The sequence below is a fragment of the Solanum dulcamara genome, chromosome 8 (genome assembly GCF_947179165.1).
Source record: "Solanum dulcamara chromosome 8, daSolDulc1.2, whole genome shotgun sequence".
Lineage (NCBI taxonomy): Eukaryota > Viridiplantae > Streptophyta > Magnoliopsida > Solanales > Solanaceae > Solanum > Solanum dulcamara.
In genome coordinates, this window is record NC_077244.1 from 63,595,885 (window position 1) to 63,614,985 (window position 19,101).

The window sequence follows — 19,101 nt, forward strand, 5'->3', positions numbered from 1 at the left end:
ATTATTTGAACAGTGATGTCTTATCCCGTATCTCAATCTTGACACAAGTGTAAGTTAGTTTTTGTTTCAAGTTGATTTCAGTATGTTGCATATAAAAAGTTTGTATTTTAATCACATGTAATCAATTATCTTTTGCTCCTCGTATCCCATGTGTGAGGTGAATAAAATAAACTAGTTCATTATCGCCTAATCGGTACATAATAATATCTTTTTTAGCTATTAAGTTAATTGTAGTAAATATTTGTCCGATACAAATTTGATCATCCTAATTCATCTTTCCTAAGTAATTTAATCAAAATTTCCGGTGAACTAGATAGATCTGTTAAAAGTTAAAGCTGTCCAATTTTTCTTTAAAAAACAGTGCTGAATATATAACACAATTAATTATTTAATTAATTCAGTTCAACTGAGCGCGGGAAATCTGAACGGAATGCGGAGTAAAATCGCGGGAAAAAGCAACCACAGGTAACCTGCTATCGGCTATACTGGTTACCGAATCCTTTGTTTTCATGTAACCAAGTGGGCCCCACATCCCAGCAACAAAAGGCAAAAAGAAAAACGAAAAAAGCAAAGGGGAAATTCTGGGGAGCCCTCTTCATTTGAATTGGAATTCCCAAATTGCAAAAAACCCTAACCAAAGCTGATCCAATGGAGGATGTTGAAGCAGTGGAAGAAGGACTTCGTAGCAGGCGAAAGCTAGTCCAGTCGACGCTGTTTCCGAGCAGTGCGAAGCAGATTCCAGTTAAAGGTGGAGCTGAGGAAGCTGAAGAAAGGAGAGTAAATGAAGAAGAAGAGGATGAGGAGGAAGAGTGGTGTGCGAGCCAAGAAAACGGAAACAAGACGAAAGGAAAACAGAGAAAGAAGAGAAATTCCAAGGCAACAACGCCGCAGACTCAGTCAAGAGCTTCTAAGAAGGTGGATTTTGTTGCTAATTTATTACCTACAGTGCTAATTAAGCTGATTTTACGAGAATTACGTTGGATTAGACCAATGTGAACGGATTAGCATTAGGATTTTGTAATCTTAAAAACTTTAAAAGTAATAATAGTGTTAGGTTTAAGAAAGGTGAACTATCTTTAGAAGTTGGTTTTCTAGCTAGAATGTGGCTCTTAATTAATGAAGACCTGTTCCAAGTCTTCCAACCCCACCATTATTATATTGAAAAACATAGCATTCTGTATTCTTTTTTGATACCCATGGTAGTGTTTGGGCTAGCTTGTTAACACATCAACTATTCCATTGGGTACCTACATCCTCCCACCAATAGTGTATTGGGTAACTCTATCAACTAAGTAGATGGGATGAAATTACTTGGCTTTTTTGCAGCTACTCGGTCCTGCATATATTCATTCCAGCTTCATCAATCATTAGGTCACACCCCTGGCTGCATAAAGAACTTGTATATCTTCCACATCTCTGCAACTGTGCAACGTGATCACAAAAAAAAAACTTCCCCAGTAGTTGTGTCCTTCCTAGTGACATATTCCTACGTGTTGTCCAGTGTTGTTTGCATATACTGGTCTCCTACAATTGACATTCCCTCTCTGCATCTACCTCTCAAATATATCAGTCTTCTTATTTATCCAATCAAGCTAAAGAGAGGTAAAATCTTGCATAGGTATAACTTAGAAAGGACTGTACTATACTGTATCTTTGATTTTATCTGTCTACTTTATAATTCAGGTTGCTCTAAATGGTAGAGAAACTTCAAGCCAGGAAATGCCTGATGGAGAGTCTTCAGTTATTGTCAGTAAGTGAATTTTCTTAAAAAGATGTTCTCTGTCTTGTCCATACTACAATAAAGTGGGCTGGGAAGGGGAGAGAGGATTATAGATAATATATGGGGAAACAAAGAAAAAGCCAATTCTTTCTTCTCTGTTGAATTCTTGAATGCTGAAAGCGAAAGAATGATAGTTTTCTTGCTAATTAACGGTAAAATGACGCATTTTGTTGCTTATTTATACTTCTTTTCTTCTGCAGAAAATGATTTCTTTCTAAAGCTTTCAGAGAGAAAGAATCAGAAAAGACAGCAAAATGAACAGCTATACACCGAGTCACCTGAAAAGATCCAAAAATCTTGCTCACCTCCTGAGTTTACTGCAAGTATGCATTGTTCTTTTTCCATCAATCATGTCATTTATAACTATTTTTCACTCAACTAAATCATCATATATTTGATTAAGAAAAAAGAAAAAACTAACTCTAGCATAATCTTGTGTCTATAAATTTTTAAAAAGAGGTACAAGATAGGGTAAGGTTTGTGTACATCCTGCGCTCCCCAAACCCCACTTGTGGGATTACACCAGGTATGATTTTTTTAGGTATGAGATAGATTATGAAATGGAAGTCCTTGAGAAAGTTGCATGCACTCTTGATACTGCTATTCTCATTGTTCCTGTCAAATTCAAATGAAGTGCTCAGGAGGACATTTAACATCATGTAATAATTTAGAATGAGTTTGCCTTGGGATAAAAAGATGATATCGGACTGTAGATGCATCAAATTGCATTTAAAATCTTGTATAGACGACTGAAGACATGGTCAGACGCTGTATGACAAGAAAACAAGGGAATAAGGGAAAATTGAACTTTGAAGTATGCTTTAACCATTTCATAAAATCTTATATTGTCTGCAACAGATCATTCTACAGAGTGCTAGAAGTTTATCTTCATATATGGAAAAAGAAACTGCTAGTTTAGTATGAATTATTTTAACCTTTCATAGCTTGTGCAAACAGTTCTGCAAGCTCCCAGCTTCTGTTAGGATATGATAAAGTACTTTGCATTGACTTCGAATGTGTAATTAATAGTTTTTCTATATTGTAGAAGCTTAAATCATTTGATGCCCCCACCATCAGTAGCTAAGCCCCTTCCATGCCTTATATGAGACTTGAGAGATTACAAGTTGATGATCCCGCAGCCTTCTGTTTGCTTCTTATTCTTCGTCCTCCTAGAAGACTAGAACACCCACTTCTGCCAAATATCTGGAATTTTCTTTCACCCCCTCTCTTTTTCCTTTTTTTTTCTTTTCATTTGTGTTTTGTTTCTCTGAATAGTAAAAGATAAAAAATTATCCACTACTAACATCATCTGCACAAGACAGGGTGGACCTAAGTGTTTATACATATGATAGTCCAAAAGATCAGCTAGTTTCACATGGTTGCTAGAAGATGATCTTGAATTCCAAGATATAACATAGTTCCCACTAAGAGTATCCTTTCTCCATCCTCTCAACACACCATAAAATGTCAATAGGATTAAGACGGCATAACAGGACATGGTTGATATTTTTTTCCCTAGAGCATATCAGTATAGAACATTAGGAAAAAATGTCTTCCCCTTATTTTTTACTGGTCAATGGTGTTCTGACTCGTCATTAAGCAGATATGGCTATTCTACATTTGCTTTTGAAGGGAATGTGTTCATCAAACCGAGTAGTCAAAATCTAGATAAAAAGAAGACTTGTGCAGAACTGCTGATACTTGTCTTCTGTTACATATATCTATCTTCAGATTTGTGAACAAGGATGTAAAGGAGTTTAGTATGCTTGTCTACTATCACTGATGCTCTGGATCTGATCAGATTCGCAAGTTAGAGAATGATGGCACCAGTAGCACTAGATAGATCCTTATTGATTTCTACCTCCTCTGTTTTGCTTCTGGCATTTACCACTGATACTGGCTGCACCTCCATTGCGTCTGCCGCAGTATTAGTTCTCTATCAAAACTGTCATTAAGGAAACCTATGAGGGGGGAAGAAAAAGCAGTGAGGGTAGGTTAGGGCAAGTGGTGAAGCAAATACGAAACCTGGATTTCAGTACATCTATCTTGAGACCCTTAAAGATCCAGCTCAAAAACTATTTTTTATTAGGAAAAGAAAGTGTGAATACCCATAAAGCTTGTTAAGAAAAGAAAGTAAATACCCATAAAGCTTGTTAGGAAAAGAAGCAGTGTGAATATGTTTCTGCTTCTGGGGTTCTTGTCCTGCAATTTTTAACTCAAAACAATTTTTTAATTTTTTGTAACCTTAAAGCGAATCATGATAAATCAAAATCCACTCACCATCCTACTCCGTAGCATATAATAATGCTGAGTAACAGATACATGCAAATATGAATATTTTCTTGTGATATGATTTTGGGTAAGTATAACAAATGATAACTTGACTTCTGACTAACCTGTGGGTGGCAAGAGGACTTGTGGATGGAAATGTTACCTTTTTCCCATCGTTTGTGTTGTTGATCATTAGATACATTTTCTTTTTCCTTATTTTGGTTGGAAGGGAGAAAGAAAATTATGATTATTTCTTAAAAAACTTTTGACCAATGGGTAAATGGGTGATAAATCATGGATATGAACTCATTTATTATACATTAGGTTTTAGATTATCAATTTTTACTCAGAGGATGTTATCATTCTTACAATATATTTTTAACCTAAGCTTGTTATTCAATGACACTCAGTGGATGTTATCTTTCTTACAATATATTTTTGTAAGGTAAATGATACTGTTAATATGAAAGAATCTCCCGTATACAAGCAACATACCAAAAATTAGTGAATTTACAACGTAATATGATTCTCTAGGAATGAAACCCAATCTTCTATACAAACTGGAAGTTCATGAGTGCACCAAAAAGAAACTAAGGACAAGAGGCTATTCCTCAAATATACATAGTTGCTCGATCTCTTTAAAAGTTCTTCTATTTTTCTCCTTCTCGTGGATTCACATGAGTGCTAATGGCGCAACATCCTATGCTTTTGGACTTGTCTTTCTTCTTTTAAATGTCCAACTAGTGAGTGCCTCGCCGTACCCATTGTAGCCCGAACCATCTCAAAATCTCACAGCATCTGCAAATTGCCACCTGACAATGTAGGAGGTACTCCATATCTTCACCTGAATATTTGTACATGAAGCACCAATCAACGTATGCAATCCTTCTTTTTCTCAGATTCTCAGTTATCAGGATTGTTCTCGTGCTGATAGCCAAGTAAAAAGCACGCCTTTCTTGGTTCCCTGGGGATCCTAACTGATTAGTGCGGAAAACTCAATTCGTCCATCAACAACAACTTATTAATATGTGATTTTACTGAAAACAATTTATCTCTTTCTACTCTTCACTTCCATGAGTTCTGACTAGTGTGATGTATTTTGCTTGTAAAGCAGTTCAACCAAGCATTAAAATTCAACTTCTTCAGTCATGAAGGCTCCTCTTTCTTTTTTTTAAAGATAACTGTGCTCTTTGAACCGTCGGACTCATCGTATTATCATCTCCTTCTAGTTTGGGTAAAATAAATTGATAAGGCACATCCTTCCATACTTATTCAAGGAAGAAGAAGCGAAGAAAGATAGGAGAAGATAATTATTTGCATCTTCTCAAATTCCTTAAGGTTTCACACATGGGGGATTGAGCAGTTTCTTATTGTTATTAGGAGTTATGGCAGTTCTTTATGGTTACTAGAAGTTATCTGTCTTTATCCTAAGTAGTTATGAAGTAGTTATAGTTATCTATTATATAATAATAGATCCAGTAATGTGTAGGGTGTGGTAATATATCTTGTATATGCAGAAGATTGTTCTAAGAGATACGAGATACTTGTCTCTCTTTGTATTTTGTATTGTTCTAAGAGATAGGAGATACTTGTCTCTCTCTTTGTATTTTCTATTGCTTTTATCCGGTATAAAACTTCAGTTTCTATCATAAATGTTCGGGAATGTGAATCTCAAAGTCTCTTCGCCATATCTACTGTTATTCTAAAAGCTGATTTTGCTTCCATTTCTAGATATGACAATTATGTTGCAGATGGAGTCCTTCCATCCTTTCATAAGAATCCTCCAGAGTCTGCACCTAATGGGAAGTGTGGAATTTTTAGCCCTCCATCTCCTCTTCACAATTTCATACTTTTTTTGCATCACCTCCCTCCATAGAGCTTGCTTCTCAATCCCGAACTAACTGACTGGGTTGAAACTTCATATTCCCGTTTGCTGAATCCTTTACAAGTTTCTTTGGAGCCTTTCTAATTATACTGTGATCCTCACCGGTGATTGGGGCTTGATACTGCTTGGGGCCATGTAAAAATTTTCAACAACATACCCAGTGAAATCCCACAAAGTGGGGTCTTGGGAGGGTAGAGTGTACGAAGACCTTACCTCTACCTTTCGGAGGTAGAGAGGCTGTTTCTAAAAGACCCTTAGCTCAAGTGAAGCAAATCAAAGTAGAAAGGGAAAACGGTAGTGGAAAAAATTATGATAACTCATAGGAAAGCAGTGCAGAGCAAATATGCAAGGAACCGAAACATCAACAACAAAGCCATGTAAAAACTTGTCTCAGGTAATTCAATTGGTAATGTCTGCATATAGAAAATAAAAGTACTGTTTGCAAACAAGAACCGTGAAACCCTCACTATACATTACTTTGCTGCAAAGCAGCCCGTCAAGTAATAGCATGCCTCAGATTTATCCATTATTCAGCTCAACCCTTCCATTACTAGAAGAAAACAAATAGCATTGGGTTGCTCTATCTCAAGCCCCTCAAGTTGCAAAAGAACCACACAGAATGTCATTCACTAGGACTGAGAATTTGACTGTTGATATTCAAACTTGATCCGCTTGTGCCCCCTATCCCCAAATCCCATCTTCAACATTATAAAGTCCGGGAACTCCCAGTTCACATGATATTTGGCCTTCTTAATGTCCAGTCTGTTTCTGTAAAACATCTTAATCATATCTAATATTATGTGCCATTGAGATCAGTAAATTCATGTTTTCTATGTAAATCTACTTTAAAATTCTTGCCCTAAACTAAATAAATGAAAGGATTAAGGGTTTAACTGGATAACACTGACGTTCTAAATTGGCAAATCCTCTTTTACATGCAATTTCAGGCAACAGGGATTGATCTGTTTCTCTTCCATCATTTACCTCTACAGGTTGAATGTAGGGTAGTGGTCCTTTCATGAGACATTTGTGATATAAACTTTTCTGTTTTCAGAGGTTTTGACATTTTGTCCTCAGATGTGAAGATTAGGGCCGTTTGACGATGATAATTATTCACTTTTTTTCCCGAATAATTTTCTAATTTATTTCAAAATCAGTGTTTGTTTTCCAACTCCATGTCCATAAATTCCAAATAAAGTGCTCTCTTCTATTCTTTGCAAAATGTATAACCAAACAAATCTCCATCTTCAACAACTGCATAAATTCCAAATAAAATGAAAAAAAAAATTGGAATCTATTACCAAATGCTTACTAATTTGCATGCTTTAAATGTTGCTGGAAATTTATTGCTTTTAACTGCACTGTTTGGAAGATAAGAGGACTCCTCGGTCTAAGAAGAAGCTTGCTAGATCAACACCAGAGGAAGGCCAACTGGATATTAAAGCCAGAAAAAACATGCTGAACAGTGTATCGACAGAAGCATGTTTGGTTCCACGTAACCTTATGCAGGATGAATCAATGTTACACTCGATTCCTGATCTCCGAATGGAGGCTAAAAAGATAGCTGAGGTTAGTTGAAGTTTTATATTTTGTACTTATAAAACGTGCATCACTTTGTTTAAGTTAGAACTTTCTTTTTCTTCGTTTCTTCTGCGACACAAAAAGCATGATGTTATGTGTGGTTGAGTTATGATGATTCTGATCCTTCAGATTCTTCATTTCTATAGCACTTAATGCCGGATCCTGTTATGCTTCTTGTAAATGTTTTTCTCTGATTTTATGTGATATCTGCATCGTTTTTCTTGATGCTTCTTTCTTCTAGATTTTGCAGAATAAGGTTCCTTTTCATTTTCATAGTATCACACAACTGAAGCCACATTTTTGTTTGGTTCTTTATAACTTTCTTTGCTTTCACCAGGAGAATTCCCGCAGATATGCAGGGAAACAAATACATCCTTTTTTTCATTCCTTGAAAATGGGTAAGAAGAGCCAAGAAGTGATTGATGTGGAGAGTAACTGGTACTCTTCTGAGGGAGAGGGAAAAAGCCTTGCTTTCAGCCCTATTCATGTATTTGAAATAGTTACGGTATGATGTTCTTCATTCTCAATTATACATTGTATTAACGTGGCTTTCTCTTGAGCTACTCTTCTAATAATTTGTCCACTTCTCTTGCTTGGATGAAATATAAGACTTCCCTTTGCAGGAGGATGAAACTGCCTTTGATTGGGGTCACTGGATCTTTTCTGATGCTTGTTTTCTTGATGCTGATGTTGTGCTAGAATGTGGAAGCTCTTCACTCTCTGAAGGTTCCGCCACCTCTCTACAATTTGATAACTTCTCTTCCATCTCTTATCCGAAGAGAACATTGTCACACCAAAACAAGATTGCACTGAATCAACATGCTACTTCACAAGATGAAGTGGTTTCTGATCATTCGTCTAGAGAAACAAAATTATATCATTCAGCATTATCCGTAGTTGCTGAGGAACAAGTCACCCACTCTGAGCAGCTAAAGAATGTGAGAGTGGTACGCTCTGAAATAGCTTTGTTTTGAAATTTTACTGTTCGATGCTCATATTGATTGTGCCCCAAAGTTAGGAAAATATATCTCATTCTAGTGAGCATTATAACTTTGAGTTGGTAATTATTTTTAAGTGGGTATTTTGTTTTGACCTGTGTTGCTCTACAATCCTGTTTTAAGATATACGGAAAATGTAAAAGGCTTTATGTTCTAGTCAATAAGTGAGTACGTTTCCTATCTTTTTTGTCTGATCATCAGATAATACCTGTGATCTGGATAATTGTAGGAAAATGTAGTGGACTCCCTCCAAAATAACCTTAGCAGTTCAGATGCCAAGAAGCAAGGTCAATTTCTTCAAGAAAGGTGAGGATGTTTATGATCTTGATGGAGCAAACAGTTGTGAAGCTTGTTAAATTATGCTCCTGTCTGATAACTTTTGGTTTTCCAACTTGTTTTGCTACATGCAACATCATGCCTCTACTTTTCTCAATTTATTATATTAAAGATTCTTTTGGGGAAAATATAGTTTATTGTTTCAACTTCCATAATTGGTAGGCAAAGTGACCCATTACCTTTTCTGGTGAGAAGTAACAGAAGTTAGGTACATGCAAGCTGGCCCAAACACCACCGATATTTAAAAAAAAAAGGGAAAAAAAGACCTAAGATTGCTTTCTAACTATATTGTCCAAATTATGCACAAAAGCATACTGCTCCAAGTTTGTTTCTTCTTCCCCAATTCTTGTTCTTGCCAGCTGTTGAGAATTCACTTTGAATAACATGGAATGAATCTGCCAAGTTTGTCTGAGGTGATTGACTGATTGCTGCATAACACCCCCCACCTCCGGAACCTGCTGCATTGACTTTCTCCACTGTAGATTATCTGTGTCAAGCAGACACCATGAGTTGCAATCCTCCCCAAACATGCAGGCTTTTGTTGGGGCTCTTGTCTTCCAAATCTTTTTCTATTTGCCAGTGAGTCTCTGCACTCATTCTCCTGTTGCAACAGGATTGTATAGTGGGAACTGCGAATCTGCCATCCTTTCAGCCTGTCCATACTCCATACTACAGAATCTTCCTGATCCTTTCCAGAACTATTATCTCTAGCTTCTGTAATGACAGATCAACTCTTTTTTTCCCAATCGTTGAAGCTTCTCCTAAATTGTAGTTGCCAACCATTTCCGAACAGCATTCTTTGTATATGCATTTTTGTCAATGTTAGTATTGTATAAGTTTTTATTTATTGAAATGGCAGTATTATATAAATTAGCAACATCACTTTCAAAGCAGATCTTCCAACAATTCATCTATCTACAGCCTTAATTTTTTCTGCCATTGCTCACCCTCAGCATTATTTTATCCAGCAATTCCTCCAATATAACTATCGGCCTCAATGATGCAATCCCATACTTTTTTTTTGATCAAGCAATCCCATACGAAGTAGTCACTATTTTATTTTATCTGTGATCAGTTTTTCCACATTTAACTGTTACCACTCTTCCATTATTCATTCCTATATGGTGAAATATGTTTAGGTGGTTTGGTACCTCATGGACAATGCCAAGAATTGTTAAAGTGTTGATGTTCAGTTGGAGGAGCGGGATAAGGAGGAGAAGACACAGGGCATGGAACGTGGTTCCACTCGCATTAATGAGGGTTGTGTGGAGAGAGAAATAAGAGAGCTTCTAAGGGGGTAGAATCAAGTTTTTTTCAATCAAGGAGTAGCCTCCGATCACTTATTTTCTTTTGGTACACCCTTAGAGTTCCCAATTGTATAGAAGATTTGGGTGGAGTTTGTAGAGAAGCATCTCTTTTTGTAGATTCTCTACCTTTTTTGTATACTCCTTGTACATGGACAGTTTTTTGCCCATGTTTATGAATAAAAATACTTTTACTTGATCAAAAAAATAAAATTGGTCATTCCTATTCTTATTGTACCTCCCATTTTTTGATGAACAAATTCTTGTTGTGGAACCTCTGGGTTTTGACTCTGATGCTCACTTTCCATTTTTCTTCAACAATTGTGGACCATCTCATGAGACATATTCTCTTTCCTTCCCACAGTCACTTCTTATTTTCTTCAACGGTGGACCCCAATGTTCAAAAAATAAAACATCAAGTAGATGGATCCCATCAAATACACTGTTGCTCTGGTAAGTCTTCCTCCCGTGGTGTCATCTTGCCACTCAATAATGCTTTGCCAAATGGCAGATTCTCCTTGTATTATGCCCCTTTAGGTAATCCAAGGTAAATATAGGAAAAATTTCCACCTTGCACCCCAAAATCATAGCCATATCTGATATTATGTGGTCAGCATTCGCCAAAAATATACTGCTTTTGGTCAGATTCATTTTGCCTTCAAGTGCTGCTTTTGGTAGATTTAGGCTAGTAGTTTCACCTTTGAGTGTAGCAATTGTTCCTCATCACCTTCATGTAGTACATAGGTACATCGGCATATAATATGCGTGAAATTTCAGTGTCATGCCTTCTTTCTTTCCAGTTTGAATCCTTTAATCCACCCCAGTTAATTAGACTGAACTTCCATCACTAGCAAAAATAGGAAGGGAGAAAGGGATCTGTTTCAATCTTCTTTGAGGACTAAAAACTCTTCTAGAGAGACATTTAATATCATTGAAAACTTTGCATTGAGGAAAGCTGTGAGATACATCAAACAATACATAATGAGAAACTGATTGACTAACAAACTATAATTGTGACTGTAACCTACAGATAGTGGGGTAGGGAATCAATATAAAGAATGAGAAGAAAACCATACCTGATCCTGATGGTGCTGAACCTGCTACCATTTTGGTCCCCTTGGCAATTACTTTCACACAGCATATGCTATAGTAATTTTGATCCTTTTACTCCTTGACAAAACTATGGGAATTAATAAAATGAACTTTCTTATTTCACAGTGCTGGTATGCGGTGTGTAATCCAGGTCGTTTCCATCACATTCTGAAATTGTACATACCCTCACATCATAGTTCATTCCTTGAATGCTGGATAAAAGAAACTTTGTGATTGTTGATTTGAAATATATGTTGCTTCTTGCCTGCTGTCTGAATTTTCTGTTACCATTGTTGGTGCTGCCTTTTTTATGTAATGCTGATTTACTCTCAACTATTTTTTCATGTTTAGGGTAGTGTTTGACTACCAGAACTGTCCCAGTCAGCCTAAAAGTTGTCTATGGACTAACAAATATCAGCCTGAGAGAGCTTTTCAGGTAAATATCTCATTTTTGATACCACAACTGTCAATATTTATCTGTCTTTGTTGGTGAAGACAAGTCTTAAAAGATGCTTATTCATTCATATGTTGACATTTTCCATATTCAGTATGAATAAATGTTCTCCAACATCTTGTATGCAGGTATGCGGTAATAGCGAGCCAGTGAAACTTTTAAGTGAATGGCTGCATCTTTGGCATGAAAAAGCTTCTCGCACAAGCAAATCATGCATTCATAGTGATAGCGATACTCTTCAAGACTTCTCCGACAGCCTTTATGAAAGTGAAGCTGACTCTACAAATGAAGAACAGCTGAAGAATGTCTTTCTGGTATCTGGACCAGTTGGGGTATGTAGCTATTTCTACTCCTTTATTGCAAAAATTCTTTGCATGCTCCTGGAGTTCCCAATTTCTCTGTCCATTTGTATGATCCCAATTCTGGTTATTAAGTGAGAAATTGGTCTTGTTGATTAATAGCTTATTCTTAAGTATCCTATTATACTGAGAAGTTATATTTCTACATGCTTATAAAGCCACAAGCCATGGAGTTATTTCACAATATAATTTATTTTTCCTGTTACTCTTAGAATGTTATAAATCAGTGTTGGAAGTTGTAGAGAGCACACAACACCTGGGAATTTTTCGAGCTTATTTGTAGACAAGACCTTATCAAGTTAGCAAATTCATGAAAACCTTAGTAGTTTTTCTCATAGCAAAGTGTCACTGATTGGATTTGTTTAAGACATGGTCTCTAGCGATTTCTTCTTGGGAAGATGTTCCTAGAGCTACCTTAGGCTAAAGTGGAGGTAAGTAGAAAACCTGGTGATCAGAGGGTGGAGTGCTTCCAATAATGTTAGGGTCAAATCATTCATTTACACTTTAAATCAATTTTCAGCATTTAGTTTAATCAGGCCTGCTTCAGTATATGTTGAAGTGTTTTTTATTGGTGATTTTTATTGTACTAACTGATATTATGCAGAGCGGGAAGTCGGCTGCAATTTACGCCTGTGCTAAAGAACAGGGATTTCAAGTTATTGAGGTAATGCTGTAAGAATTCGCTATTTTATGGATGTTAAAGTGAACTTTGCACAATGTAGATGCATGTTGTTATAGTATGTGTCTTGGAACATTCTAAAGATATGATTTAGACACGTTCAGACCAAACTCTTAAAAAAGAAATCTTCAAATTATCAAGAATCTATATAACTAATTTTTTGGTTTGTTGTCTTGCTAGGTTAATGCATCAGATTGGCGAAATGGTGCTCTTGTGAAACAGAGATTTGGAGAGGCTGTAGAATCTCACTGGCTTCAACGGTTTGTCCATGTCTGGATGCTAGTATTCTTTTGTTTCTTGGACTTGTTTGTGATAAAATTTTATTAAGATATATGATTGTTCCTCTTTTTTTTGGACTTATTATTATAAAATTTTACTAAGATATATGATCTCAATATTTAGAGCAGTTGCTGTACTCTTTTTCCTTTTGGGGGGTTACTGTACCTTGTTGTTTGGTATACCGTTCAAGTGTTCGCATTTGCATTTAAAGATATAACATTTCTCTTGTGATGATTCGTGTTTTTACTTTTGGGTTCCCTTATCGTATGATTTTTCACATTTAGTTCTGGCCTTCTTAAATTTGTACAATGCATAATTAAAGGACTAACTTGACATTCATCTAGAATTCTTAAACCTCCAAGTCATGCATGCAGGCACACACTTCTGAGATTGGTCTTCCTTCAGGAAATGCATTTCATTAGTCACTAATGGGGGACGGAAGACCTTAGGCCTTTTGGTGGCCTCTTAACATGTACTTTGACCATTTCTCGGTGTCTCATGCTTGTTCCAAGAAAAGTTAGCTGAATTACTCCATGAATGTTTATATTTGCTACCAATTTTTATATAGAAACCAATTTATTTGTTTCTTTTCTCTGTGATGGGATTTCACTTCATGTAAGCACCAAATTATGACTACAGTGGATCTTGAATCCTATATGAGTTGACACACACTACTTCCATTTTGTCTGTTCGACTCTTGTTTCAGGATGCAAAAAGATTCAGTGTATTCAGTGTCTGGTGGTGGAGTTATTGAAGCGATACCTTTGTCTGATGAGGAAAATGCTCTAAATGCCTCAGGAGTACAAAGAAATCAAGTCTGCAGGGAGGAGATAACTGCTAATCATCAGGGTGAAACTAAGACTCTAATCCTTTTTGAGGATGTGGATACCGCTCTTTGTGAAGACCGTGGTTTTGTCTCTACCATTCAACAACTTGCGGGGACTGCAAAGCGGCCCATGATATTAACTAGCAATAGTAAGGAGGTTAACCGGTTGAAATACAATAATTTGTCAAGCTTATGTTTCACAAATTATTAATTATTATTCCTCGATGTGATAGGTGACAATCCGGTGCTCCCAAATAATTTAGATAGGTTACACGTGTGCTTTATGATGCCATCTTTGGAGGAGCTCCTTGGACTTGTGCACATGGTACAGTTTCCTTTGCTAGTTTCTCGCTGATATCTGTCTTTATCTGGCTAATCAAATTAATTCCTTCTAGGTTTGTGCTGGAGAACAAGTTAAAATTCACCCAATGCTGGTAGAGAGGTTTGTTGATCATTGCCTTGGAGATATTCGTAAAACTATTATGTATCTCCAGTTCTGGTGTCAAGGCCAAACTTTGGAGAAAGGTAATTTATCAAATATCAACAAGTTAATGTATGCTTCAGGATAGTTGATTGCGTGAAGAATTTTTGATAGCAAAAGAGAATGCTAACTGAAAAGTTCTTGTCAAGCAAAAATTCTGAAGCTTCATGTTATTTTGTGAAGTGAATCTTTTAAAACCAGTGCATTCATCTTACTGGTAATAAATTGATAACCACATTTTGCATACAGAGCAGGTTGACATAAAAATTATCATGTGATCTGTTTTAGGATCTTGCTTAAGACTAAATTTTGGCCAATCAAAACTTCAAGCGATTTATTATTGATGGAAACCTTACCTATCTTGAATGCAATGACAAATGAGAAACGGAAATGATGTGGATACAAGGGGTAAAAACAAGATAGAAAGATAGAGATAAAATCCTGGAAGAGAACCGAAGAATAAGGGGAAATTTAGACCTTTCTAAGAATCTTAAACACAAACTCGAGTGTAGGATTCAAATCTCTGCTTGAGCCGTGAAGATCGAAGAACAACCTAGATTATTAAACCAAGTAGGATTCAACCCATAAAGAAACATACCCCTACGGATTGAGGACAAGTTAACTAGAAGAGATAAGGTTAGTTTAAATCCTCTGAAGGGATGTTCATTAATCAGCTGTCAAAATCTAATGGTATACGTATTAAGGGATGGTAAAAAGAAATCAGTATGTAGGACCAATCTCTCTCCATATCTGAACAGTTCTTGTTATTCACAAGGTGCTGATGAAATTATGACTAAATTGAATCTACAACCTATGTTTGCTTCATCCTAATTTCATTTAACCTATTTAATTCCATGATGTTTTTTTTGCTAGAACCAGGTGATGACCTGCAGCTAAGATATAGTCCTCTTCAGTTTGATCTAGATGCTGGTCATCTGCTACTACCGAAAATTATCCATTGGGATGATTTCCCATCTCCACTATCAGAACTTGTGGATGAGGAGATAACTAAGTCGATGAGAGTAGAAGAAGATAGCTACTGGGTGAACGAGATAGCTGAGGAAGATGAGCTAAACAATATTACAGAAAAGAACAATTTTAGGAGTCACGATATGGGTGCAAACAATGTTAATGGAAAAAAGGACGCAATGTTGAGCTTGCTCTACTCATTTCAGGATCACAATGAGTGTACTATGTTTGGTACTAATTCAGAATTTTCTGATGCCTCTGAATCACCAATTGCATTCACTCGAAGAAATACGCTGAGAAAACTTGATAGAGTCATGTCTTCAGATTCTGAGGAGGAATGTAGCAGAGTTCCCTTGTCTTTAGATCAACCTGATACCATAAATGAGGAGATTGAAACAGCATGCAGTTCCCCCTCCCATTTTTCAGCCACTGAAATCTCCTGCAGTTTATTGACAGAGAATCTTCATTTCAAAGCTAAAAGGTTGAAAAGAAATTATTTGGAGACAACTGATTATTCTACTGTGAATGTCGTAAGCAAGTCTGTAAATGTTTCCTGTGTGCCAGAGTCATCATTCATCCCTGAGACTCTGCTTACTACTGGTTCGGAATTAATTTCACATGCGGAGTCATATAATGCTATTGATATCAAAGTGGAGGCTAATTATGGTAGCAATTTGTCCCTTCCAAGTATGTATCCACTCAAGGTTGAGAAACTTGATGAAACTGTTCTTCTATCTTCCGAGTATCAGGAGTTGCAGGGTTGTAGTTCTGATAGAATAACAAAATCAATTCCTGGTGAGGTTGGTAGTTCTGATAGAATAACAAAATCAATTCCTGGTGAGGTTGGTAGTTCTGATAGAATAACAAAATCAATTCCTGGTGAGGTTGGTAGTTCTGATAGAAAAACAAAATCTATTCCTGGAGAGGTCATGGAGCATTTTAACGGAAAATGCATGGAGGATGTTCCGAGTGGATATCGGGTGTTGGATGAGTGTAGCCGCATGGACTTCAGCAAAAGTTCTACATCCTTTAAGACTACTGTGCAGCCTAACCTGAATACTTCTGTTCAGGAAACATGGAGAAGACTTCGTGAAGGTTACCTGGACCTGAAACAGTATATCACCCCAGAGCAGAAAGAATCTTCTCAGATTCTTAATGTTGCTCATGAAATGAGTGATTTAATTTCAGTGGCTGATTTATTACTTACTGACTGCAAACACCTTCTACCTGTAAGTAGTTTATTAGATACAGATGTTACCTTTGTGTTACTTCAAGTGCATTTTTTGATGATTGTGAGTGCTCATCCAGGATTCTTTGGAGCCTTCAATGATCCCTATCAAAGAATCACATTCATATAACTGGCATGATGACCAGTTGAAGATTTTTTCAGTTTTTGCTCAACATGGAGTTTGCTTTTTTGCAAAAGAGATTGCTTCTCTCAGACCGAGCACTTCATCTGTACATGAGGTGGATTTGACCTGGGAGATGTTGGCATCCACAAATAGTACAATGGCTCTGGGAAAGATGGTTGGACAGAGTAAGGGAAAACACGAAGGTTTGCATTTAAGGCTACCAAGAATTTGTCCTTCCTTCAGAAGGTATAGGACCATATACCACCCTTCCCTTATATTTTTGCTTATAAATTGCTTGTCTTAAGTAGTTGTGTATCTTCCAAGTAAATTGCATATAAAATCGAGTGGGCTCTATAACTTTAGATATATCTATTGCTTGTCACTGCGTAGACATGTTCAGCTTGGGGTTTATACCCACAAATGTTCAATCTGTTACCGTAGAGTTGTATGCTGTTTAAAAAGAGAGTGCAGGAAGAAACATGTACAAACCACTAAAAGAGGACAAGAATTAGAGAACTATATACTTGCAAGGAGTTCTGCTTTCTCTGATAGAGAACTGCGTGGAGTGAAAGATCATGGAAGATGAACCTCAGAAGAATGGAGGGGGGTCCTTTGAGGGAAATTGAGACTATAGGTTCTGTATTGTATTAAACTTCAAATCTTCTCTTTCACCGAAGATTGGACATTTTCGAGGGAATTTTTTTTAGCATGGTTAGTGAAGGATTTCCACTTTCAGTAGGTTTTCGTACAGCTTTAAAATTGTTGGTTTTAACCACTACTAATTGTTCCCTATCCATGCTTTGAATTTGTTCATTTCTATTATTTATCCATAATGTCCAAGATTGCTCCACATGTAACTGATCTGACTTCTTTTTAGTAGTATATTTTTTATTGGGATAATTACGCCACATGACCATTCAGCAAAAATAATTACCAAAAAATGACCATTCGTTGTATAGGCATGTATAGTCGATGTATATTTCATGTATGGTCAAGTTATATTCAATATATAGCTCATGAATAAGTAATGTAAATAAAACATGGCTATAATTGTTGTAAACTAATTAGTTTATTGTATATATTTGAAATTGTCCCCTTTGTATTTAGCTATTATGTTCAGTTGAGAATTACTGTGATATTGCTAAGTTACCTTGTATTGTTCCTGTGTCTCAGCAAAGTGGACCGCAATGCATACAACTTACTTCAGTCTGTTGTTCCATTGCGCTCACACATTGCACTGAAAGGTGATTCATTTCATGAATATCTCTCTTCATTGAGCCAAATCTCAAGATTTGGAACCACCCGGTTATCAGAAAGCATTGATAGGAGAAGACAGAGAAGGTATGTTTCATATCCCTCCAAAATACAGTTTGTGCATTTCTCGAAAGAAATTTTGAAAGATTGGCAGCAGTGGAATAGATATGCTTATCTTCTATCCAAATTGAAAATTGCAGGGCACGTGCCGGTCAACACTACCTGAGTTCTGGTAGATTAGGTTTGACTCAAGATGATGTCTCATTACTGGGCCAATATAATTTCTACCAGAAAGTTTCACCAGGGTCAGAGGCTTAATGTACATATAATTTAGTTGGAGATGGATTCCATCCCACCCCCGTGAAACGGGAGAGGGAGGCAATGTATAATCAGTTGATTATTGTAAGTGCCATGGCCAGGCAGTAGTTGAATTGTCTGAAAGCATGGACGACAAAGATAAAGGTTAGGAATAGGCACACTAATTTAGTAGCAGAATGTAATTTAGTAATTTCTTCATTGTAAGTCATACGTAGTCTTGTACTGTCAAAACTATACAGTTTTATAGCAAGTAAATTCAAAATAAATGTTGGAAAAAAAATGAATCCATTTTGCTCGAGTTAGATATCCTTTTCCTAGTTCCTAATGAAGTGTCAATGTCTCAATTTTCTGTTCCCCTCATCCAATGTTAAAAAAAAAAGCAAGTGGAGCACCAAATCCAGTGAGATGGACAAAAGAAGGAACATTAGGTGTTTCTTCTGTTTCTGTTTTTTGTAAAGAACAATCATTATTAAGGTCCCAATATTTGCACATTTGAAATTGTATTGTTATTTACTAATATGATAATTCCGAACTATTTGAAGATAAAAAAAAAATGAGACTTTCATATTATTCACTCGAGGAAGAGTCTTTAATGTAGTGACAAATATGGTTGCTCTTAACGAGACCAACCCCATTTGAGCTGTGTCTTTTTCAAAGTGGAACTAACATTTTCATTTTAAAAAATCGACAGGTTATGTGCAAGCTAACAGACTCTTCAGAACCGTTGTCACGTTTGTGTTGGATTCTTAAAAAATGCATTATCTTACGAAAATCTAACACATACTAACTTTTTTGAAGAGTCCGAGCAATATAGTGTGTAACTTCATAGGAGTACTATTATATTAACTTCATAGACTTCATACATCAAAGAAATCCTGTATCA

At 36.4% G+C, this 19,101-nt stretch overlaps 1 protein-coding gene across 3 annotated transcripts; it reads left to right on the forward strand.

Annotated features, from left to right (window-relative positions):
- Positions 1-552: 552 nt before the first annotated feature.
- On the forward strand, positions 553-18,520 carry LOC129898855 (uncharacterized). Of its 3 annotated transcripts, XM_055973566.1 has the most exons (19): positions 553-915; positions 1,684-1,750; positions 1,981-2,103; positions 7,309-7,505; positions 7,855-8,022; positions 8,141-8,464; positions 8,745-8,821; positions 11,599-11,683; positions 11,830-12,033; positions 12,665-12,724; positions 12,920-12,999; positions 13,725-13,993; positions 14,078-14,169; positions 14,240-14,369; positions 15,199-16,523; positions 16,603-16,892; positions 17,820-17,987; positions 18,101-18,238; positions 18,298-18,520. In XM_055973566.1, the coding sequence occupies exons 1-18, from the start codon at positions 649-651 to the stop codon at positions 18,216-18,218; spliced, it is 4,044 nt and encodes a 1,347-aa protein (XP_055829541.1). In that variant the 5' UTR covers positions 553-648; the 3' UTR covers positions 18,219-18,238; positions 18,298-18,520. The 3 variants fall into 3 exon arrangements, with proteins under 3 accessions (XP_055829541.1, XP_055829540.1, XP_055829542.1); XM_055973565.1 differs by having other exon boundaries at positions 18,101-18,520; XM_055973567.1 differs by having other exon boundaries at positions 15,205-16,523; positions 18,101-18,520.
- The last annotated feature ends 581 nt before the right edge of the window (positions 18,521-19,101 follow it).

Bases quoted from the DNA above. Each gene is read 5' to 3' on its own strand.
- LOC129898855 (XM_055973565.1), top strand. From the start codon at position 649: ATGGAGGATGTTGAAGCAGTGGAAGAAGGACTTCGTAGCAGGCGAAAG. The intron at 7,506-7,854 runs GTTAGTTGAAGT...TGCTTTCACCAG, and splicing joins AGGCTAAAAAGATAGCTGAG to GAGAATTCCCGCAGATATGC. The intron at 13,994-14,077 runs GTAAGGAGGTTA...TCGATGTGATAG, and splicing joins CATGATATTAACTAGCAATA to GTGACAATCCGGTGCTCCCA.